The sequence below is a fragment of the Papilio xuthus genome, unplaced genomic scaffold (assembly GCF_000836235.2).
Source record: "Papilio xuthus unplaced genomic scaffold, Pxut_1.1 DF827870.1, whole genome shotgun sequence".
Taxonomy (NCBI): domain Eukaryota; kingdom Metazoa; phylum Arthropoda; class Insecta; order Lepidoptera; family Papilionidae; genus Papilio; species Papilio xuthus.
In genome coordinates, this window is record NW_013530779.1 from 1,413,976 (window position 1) to 1,423,047 (window position 9,072).

General features: G+C 33.3%; 1 protein-coding gene across 1 annotated transcript in view; it reads left to right on the forward strand.

Annotated features, from left to right (window-relative positions):
- LOC106115291 (trichohyalin) overlaps window positions 1-9,072 on the forward strand; it is an 18,456-nt gene extending 9,384 nt beyond the window's left edge. The window contains exons 3-10 of the mRNA XM_013308644.1: window positions 4,122-4,298; window positions 4,536-4,729; window positions 5,322-5,406; window positions 5,935-6,070; window positions 6,288-6,409; window positions 6,973-7,067; window positions 7,385-7,487; window positions 7,688-9,072. Of these exons, the coding sequence (XP_013164098.1) occupies window positions 4,122-4,298; window positions 4,536-4,729; window positions 5,322-5,406; window positions 5,935-6,070; window positions 6,288-6,409; window positions 6,973-7,067; window positions 7,385-7,487; window positions 7,688-8,485 (1,710 nt within the window). The 3' untranslated portion in view covers window positions 8,486-9,072. The remainder of the gene's footprint in view (window positions 1-4,121; window positions 4,299-4,535; window positions 4,730-5,321; window positions 5,407-5,934; window positions 6,071-6,287; window positions 6,410-6,972; window positions 7,068-7,384; window positions 7,488-7,687) is intronic.

The following is a 9,072-nucleotide window of genomic DNA, read 5'->3' on the forward strand; positions in this document are numbered from 1 at the left end:
TCTCCTGAACAACTGAACGGATCTTGAAGAAATTTGGTATACATATAGAACATAATCTGGAAGAACACATAGCTCACTTATTTTTTTTTATATCCTGCGGACGGCGTCGCAGGCAACCGCTAGTAGGCAATAATTTTGACAAGACCGCAGACCATTTGTGTAATGAGACGCATTTCCCCTCCCCCGCGCCGCTTGTCCTACCCCGGCGCGCCCCTGTCTGCCGCTCCCTGATCTGACGTAATATTCGTATTAAAAATATATTATATACTATACTAACAAGACTCCCTGGTTTGTTTGTATAGACAGACAATTTATTGTCTTACTTCACCCTACTGGTTTGTACAAAGTAAAAGAATTTTATAGACAGAGGGCGTAACACGAAAATTTATGACAAGCGCCATCGTATCGTTATCGATAAAATTTGTGCAATATCGGTCGTAAAGTACACCAAAAAATCTCGTACTTATCTTACTTCTTACTAATATTGTAAATGCGAATGTTTAGTTAGATGGATAGATGGATGTTTGTTTGAAGATATCTCCAGAAAGGTTGCATGGTTCTCGCTGAAAATTGGTACAGATATAGAACATAATCTGAAAGAACACATAGGCTACTAATAACTTTTTTTTAATTCCGCGCGGATTCCGCTTTCAACAAACTTTTGACACAATTGACGATGACGATTCAAAGGTGCTTGTCGATATTGTTGATAGGTCCACTAAGGTGTAACACACATAAGGTGAATACTCACCGGATTATCAAAAGTTTTTTTTTAAGTTATTGTTATTAGGAAAAATACCAACAAATCTGTTACTTTTTTAATATAGCCTATTAATTAAATTTTTAATTAAATTACGCATTAGCTATAAGATAATTAAATTAACGATTTATTTCGATATTAGGTCACCTAGTATGAACACACCCTTAGGGAGCGGTCGTCTGTATTCAAGTAGTCTAGCCCGATTCGTGTAGCTAGCAGTTGTTTGTTGAAAAACAATCTGATATTAGTTACTGTAACAAATAAATTGTGATTATTCAAGGGTTTTTGACGTGTAAGTTTTTATATTTTTCTAATAATTACAAAATTGACTATTCTTTTCGAAATTTGAGGACTTGATTGATTTTACTTCAATAAAGGATTTCTCTGCCAACCCCTCTCAGTTACGGGCGTAATGTTCTTGTGCGATAAAGGATTTTTTATGCTTTTGAAAACGGTTAAAATTTGTGTAGAATATAAAGTGATTTTTTTATTTAAAAAAATTGGATGGTTGGATGGCATACTGGAGTTTCTATAAGTTTTTTTTATTCCTATAAGTTTCTATAAGATAGGTAACGTAAAACCAGCTGTTACAAACGATTCCGTGCGCGCGATTTAAAAACATATATTTAGCAGTCTGTGTGTTCTTCCAACTATGTTCTACGTCTATGTCAAATTTCAGAAATTTCCATGCATCCGTTCTGGAGACATCTGCAAACAAACATCCATCCATCTAAACATTCGCATTTATAATATTAGTAAAATTAAATACTGAAATGCAAACTGAATAAAATGCATTTTTTCTGCATTTCGAATTATATCTGACGTAAAATCACTTGGTCTGCTTAAGTGTGCAATTAAAAACAACTTGCACGATAACTTGAGCTATGTTAAGCGAATACTTCAACTTAAAATGACGTTCTTTTGGCATAATGTTTTATGAACTTTAGCCAAGTATAAATGTTGCAAAATATATGCCTTATTTGGCATGTTATAAATACTAAAGTTTAGAGCTTAGAATCCAAAGGAAAACATCCATCCATCCATTTAAAGTTTTGACAAATGGATTGAAGTTTGTTAGCATGCAACTAGAAAACTTCTATAGCGGATTTTTATTAAATTTGGCACAGACATAGGTTACTGTCTAGAATAGCGCATATTTTATTTTCTGCGTCAACGAAGACGAGTAAAAGTTTGTATACATTTTTAATTGAAATTGTATTCAAGAAAATTTATGTTTTTTAATTTTAATTATTTCTTAATTATTTAGTGTTAAATAATAACAATATGTTTTGTACATGTTTATCGACAGTGGAAACTTACTGGATGTATATTCATATTGTTAAATCTCGTAGAGTTAATAAGACGACGTGACTGAGATATAATCGAAGTTATTCTAATCGGAGTTTAATAAGTAAAATGACAATATAATCTGATATCGAAATTATTCGAAAATTAAATTAAAAATTGTTACTATTCGTATACCACTTTCACATTCTTAAACCCCACAATAGCACAATTGTTTAAAATACAGCCTACGAAGTATACGGCTATGAGTTTAAATTCGCTATTAAAACTACATTTCGTCTTATACTACTTATTACTTTGATTCTCATTCCTATTTATTTTACGGTTTTTATATATTTTTTTTACTTTGTCGAGATTCTTTATCCGTCACTTAGGGTGCCCTTTAGTGTAAACTTAACGAGAATCTACTTTAAGGGTCTCCCTTTTGTTTTTTCTTAGTGTTGATAGAAGACAAAGTCAATATCACTTTTTTTTATAACCGATTTCAAATAGGAGGAGGTTCTCAATTCGTCTGTATGTTTTTTTATTTTATTTTTCGTCGATAACTCAGCCCGTTTAATCCGATTTTTTGCTATTGAAGTTTTAACCGTAAATGTATTTTAGTATGATTCAAGTTTAACTAAATATCTAGGAAGTGGTAGAGATGAAAATACTGCAATATGCGCTGCGCATGTCGCGAAATGCACAAATCAATACGACTTAAATAGTTTGGACCAGGAGTCTAGAACCGTACGAGGGAGCACTAATATGCGCCAACTACCGTACTCATACTAGGCCTTAGTGTAGATTTTGTATCTTTAATATAAACTAAGGATTTTCCTTAGTGACCGAAACGACCTTGAGTAACTTTTAATTACTGAAAATTTTGTATATTTTTTAACAATGAATCTACATTGAAATTAATACTTTTAATATTATGTCCTCAATTTATTGATTAATTTTTAGTCAAGATTTACTCATTGCGGCAGTCTCTTCACGGTCATATTAATCGTGGGTTTTCGAGACCAAAATCTCTGTATACCATTCCCTGTCATTATCTTCGATAAAACAGAGATAACAATATGTTTTAAACGGAGATTTTGGTCTCTGAAATCCACGGTGACTCTACATCTACACTAAGGGTCCCTTATCCCTCGCTGACCTTTTAACTCTGAATGCATTAACTAATTTGTAAATTCTTGTAAATTTTAAACGTTGCCTTATAGAGAATTGCAGGCGTAAAAATAGCATTCATTTGCTCTATTTGTTAACGTAATTACTCTTGCAATCGGAATATTGCATAGAGTTATAAATACGATAGAGCGACCCGATAATGTTAAACACAAACTGTTCATGACTTATTCATTTATACAGCAACTAGCAGTTGCCCGCGACTTTGTCCGCATTGAATTTACTCTCTTATAACCCTTTTGCTACATCTTAGTTATCTTACTGTAACATAAATAGGCATGTAATCACAAAAAGAGATTTTAAGATTAATCTCTATGGGAGGAAAAAAAAAATATTTTAGGAAATGGATCCTCTGCCGAATTTACTTTATCTTGGAATTCTTTTCTAAATAAGCTGTTGGAAAAAGATGTTTTTTTTTATATTAACTAGCTGTCGCCCGCGACTGTGTGTGCGCGGAATAAAAAAAAATGAGTAGCCCATGTCTCCTTCCAGACTATGTTCCACATCTATGCTAAATTTTAGCAAGATACATGCAGCCGTTCTGGAGATACTTTTAAACAAACATCCATCCATTCGCATTTATAATATTAGTAAGATGAATTCTAGATACTTGTTAACTCTAGTAGCCATTTAAAGTTTCAGTTTTAAAATTGATTGAGGCATTACTTCGCGTGTACATTGAGTAAATCTGAACAATGTATGGATTTCCATGTTACAACTCAGGTCACTGACCTCAACACGGAAGTCATATAGAAATTGTAAACATTGCGTGCATTATGAATGATATTTATAATCTGTTTGTAACTTTAACATTTAAGTTATTTATAGAGTAACCTATTTGTAAATACTATTGTTTCCATTTTATCACATGTTAAATATCTCGTAGCGTTGTACGGGGCTTCCAGTGATGTTGAAGGCAGGCGAGTACTCCCCCAACAACCCGCTGGTGCGCGGCGAGCGGGCGGGCGCGGGCGATGTGATGCTCGGCCTTGGTGAATATGAACGCAGACGGAATACATTGCGGAGGATACGTCAACAGCAGTATAGAGAGTATTTGGACCAGGTAGTTTAAAAACATTCAATCCCCTTTTCCACTAAGCGAATACAGTTGGAGGCGCTAGTGGAAATTGTACTTATATGCATGTGGTACTTTTGCCTATTATAAAAAAAAAACAATTTATATTGGAATATGTCTAATGTTCAAATTTTAAAAGAAAATCGATATTTTTTCTCACGTTTTAGGACACGCTGTATATAAAATTCTATAACAACAATGAAATAATAATGCAATTATTTACAGCAAGCAAAATTAAAACAAGAGGCTAAAGAGAAAGCGGAGCGTGAACGTCGCGAGAGAGAGGAGAAGGAGAGAGCGAGAGAAGAAGAGAGAGAACGAGAGAGAAGAGAGATAGAAATACCCAGTCCTGTGAGAAGAAGAGCGAGTTTGAACTACGGACATGATGTATCCAGTGGTAGCAATAATACTTATATCACGTAAGTTGAAAACTATTTCTTTAAACTGTTTTATTTAACTGAGGGGCTCGGAGTCTGTCCTAAGTTAGGGGTGACTAGGTCATAGTCAACCATGCTGGTCTAGAGCGGGTTTGACTTCACACATATTTTTTTCTTCTCAAATATGTGCAGCATCACGATGTTTTCCTTCACCGTAAGAATGTCAGATAAAGGTATATATGTAAATCTAAAACTACATTGGTATATGGCGGGATTCGAACCAGAACCTCCAGGTTATAAGTCAAGTGCGTTACCCTAGAGCCACCGAAGCTCTATCTTTGTCTGTTTAAGTCGAATCTAGGAATTAAAAGTACACCCAATTTCTGTTTAGATTGATTAAAATTTGATATATATTTTTATTCCGATGACTATCCAAAAAAAAAAGCGCAAACGAGCAAACAGCTGATCACTTATAGGCAGAATGGTTTTTACCCATAGATATATTCAAGAAATTAAATGGTATCAAATGTTTTTCCTACTTTAGAACAGAGATGTACAGAAAAAAATCCCTTCCCTGTACATCCACTCCCCTGCATGTCCCATACCCTGTCATAGTAATACAATTTATTTACAGCAAGGTGGACACGGGAGTGCAGGTGGAGAGCGTGACACGGCCTCTGTCAGTCGCCGTGCAGACTGACGACGTGGACCTCTACCCGGTCAGTTTACATTGCTTTAACATGTTTAAAACATTATATCTATAAAAAATAATAAAATTGAAGAGTCTGTATGTAATACTTGCGCTCGCCTGCGACTTCGTCAGCGCAGAATTTAAAAAGTAGCCTAAAACATGTCCAAATGCGTCAGCTTCCCATCAATGTTCAGTCGTATCGGTCCACCCGTTCCGGAGATTAGCCGGAACAAACGCGAACTTCCGGACATACAGACAGACTAAAAATTTTATATTTTGTTTTTTAGTATTATCAACGCAATTACATTAGGTACGGAATATGATTTTTTTCTCGATATTACATACAGACACTTCAATTTTGCTTTGATTTGATATAAAAAAAATATGTCGCGAACATTTATTTACTCTTGCAGAAATTCAATTTGTCTGTATGTATGCATATTAGTAATACATATCTATTTATTAACAAGACAAAAAAAAAAGTTATTAAAATCTTAAAGAAATCTAGACTAATAAGCAGAGAATATATTAAATAAGCTATTTGTGTAATTTTCAGGTGCCACTGGTACATCAGAAGTTAACACAAGCGGAGAGAGAGCTGTCTCCCCGAGTGGCAGGGGAGCAGACACACAAGTGGACAGAGGACTGGACGCAGTGGAAGGAGAGGAGAAGGAGCTATGGTGATTTTGATGGTCAGTGGAAATTTAGATTTCTAAAATAATTTATTTACAATAACTACTAAAACTTCGTCATTAAAACTTCTTTTCCACTAAATTATTAACCACGTCAGTGGAAAAAGGGTCTAAAGTTGATTGGAAACGTAAATATAAATACTATTAACTATTTCGATACAATTGACTGTCTGTTTTTTATTTCTAATATTAAAATAAAATAAAAAAAATATTCCAGATCATATAAGAAGTGGAGTGAGGAAGAGTAAGAAGGAGAAGTTAGGAGATATGCGACACTCCTACATGCCTTCAATATTTGATGCTGATGCTATACAACTGCGCAACTTGCAGGCTGAGAAGGTAACACGTTCACAAAAAAGAATCTTGCCAGACAGACGGACAACAAAGTGATCCTATAAGGGTTCCGTTTTCTTCCTGTGAGATACGGAACCCTAAAAATAAACACAATAAGAAAACTAAGCCAATTAAATCTCTTTATAAGATTATATTTATCATCATCTCACTATAGGACCCTGAGGTTCCTCTCCACCTCTGAGTCTACTATAAGTTAGTGACTAGAACATAGTCAACCACGCTGGTCCAGTGCGAGTTGACTTCACACATATCTTTTGAATTTCTTCTCAGATATGTGCAGCATCACGATGTTCTCCTTCACCGTAAGAACATAGGATAAATGTACATATGTAAATCTAAAGTACAAGTCAATTTCTTAATCCCAGAGCCACCGTCGATGTATTTTAATATGAAATTGTTATAATTCTTATATACATAGTTATTTTGTAATTAAACCATAAATAATTTGGCTTAAAACCCTTTAAAAATATGAATTTTTTTTAGTTAACCTTCTAACATTTTGATAAAGTTTGAATATTAGTAAAGTTGATATTTTTGTTGTATATCAGGAAGCTGCCGCTCGGCGTCAGTTCTACCAGCAGGAGTTGAAGAACCAGATCATGGAGCAGCAGAGGATACGAGAGGAGAGGAAGACAAGAGAAAAGTCAGTTGTGTTTTAGTAATCGTTGGTTCCGAGACCAAAATCTGTTAATTTTTTTATCTTATAACTTTATTTTGTTTTTTTTTATAAAAATTTTGTGAAAATCTACAATTAATAACATTGATATGTCTGTATGTAATATCAAAAAATATATATTTCGCAAACATGATGTTTAGATGCATTTAAAGAAAATCCAGTGTTTTGTATGTTTGCAAATTTTTTTACTTTTTTTTAATTGCACTGACGAAGTCGCGGGCGACAAGTAGTTTATATCTAAGTCATTGGAAAAGTAGTGTAACATTGGTATATTACAATTGCAGGATGTTGGAAGAAGCAGAGATGCGTCGCCTGGAGGAGCAGCTGCGAGCGCTCAAGTCTGCTCAGACACATGAGACGTACAGACAGATACAACACAACGAATATGTATGTATACATTTCTGACCAATTGAATTCGCCAAAATGGCGAAGCGACCGCTCCCCAGACATCTACAATTACTGTAACTAATCAAAATACTGTAACTTGACTTTTAAATAACTATCAAATTTATTTTATTCTAAATCTAGAATTATACGTAATAGATATGAAAAGATTTTTTTAAAAGTTAGTAATTTACAATTTTCAGATGAAAGAACATTCATCGGAATATGAGAAGAAAAGAGCCATGCTCCAGAATGAGATAGAGAAGGAGAAGAGAACTCTCCTCAGATCTACGTCACACAAACCTGTCAGCAGTGTGTCACGTGACATCACACAAACCTCACACAGCGACAATATTTCCAAACTACCATTTTACTATCAAAATAAAACAAATAAACCTCCATATTCAATTAATATTCCGGAAAATTCAATATTTTCACAAAACTACGACATCGAAAGTTATTTAAGAAAAAATCTAAATCCAAGTCGAGAAAGTCTCATTTCAAATAACTTGAGAGAATTAAGAGCTGAAAATACACAACATATAATCAAAGACAACAAAAATACTAAAGACAATTTCACAGAACAATATTCAAGAGATGATTACACAGAAAATAAAAATACCCGAGAAAAATACACAGTAAATAAAAATACACGAGAATCTTACACAGATAATAAAAACAACAATGTTATAATCGAAAAAGCTTTAATCCATACACAACCTAAACGTAACAAAGAGGATACTTTACCAATACCAGTATTAAAACATTCACCAATAAAAATATCAAATGATATTAACCAAAATACAGAATTAAGCAAAGAAATGCAAATTGTAGACGACAAATGGAAAATTCCCGCCGTACAAAAGAATATATTAAAAACATTACCAAAAGAAGATGGTAAAAATATTAATATATTAACACAATTAGGTTCAATAAGACGACAGTTACAACTGGAACAACTTAAACTTGATAATATGATTGCGAAGGATGATGATGTCTGACTATTCTGTTGTTTGGGTCATTTCAATGTGTAAAAAACAAAGATATATAACCTATGGATCAATCCGAGGCAAATACTGGGGCAAAAAATGAGGCAAAAAAGACTGTAGGAGGCAATTTTTGGGGCAAATTTCCTCATTTTGGTTCCAGAGATGTCAAAATTGTATCTATAGGTTATATATCTATGGGTAAGATGTTAAAAGATTGGAAAGGATTTGCTGGTCAAAGTACAAAATGGCGTTTTTTTTTCTATTTTACAGATTAATAAGACAGTAAATTAATTAAATATTCATTTTTGAAGTCAATTATGTGAAAAATTACACAAATATTATTTATTATGGTTTTAAATAAGTCTAAATAGCGATTTAAAAGCTTTATTGTGTTTAAAAAATGTTTAATTTTGTTTTAAAACTGATATTGAAGAGAAATGTAACGTCCAGTATGAAAATGTATGACAGATGAAGATGAAATGGCGCAAATAATAAAAAAAATATTCCTTCCAAATATTGGCCTAAATTGCTTCTAGGATTTAAATAGTAAAAATTAGTGGCTTGAAAATGTTGCCTTATTAAAAAAATAATAATTTTAG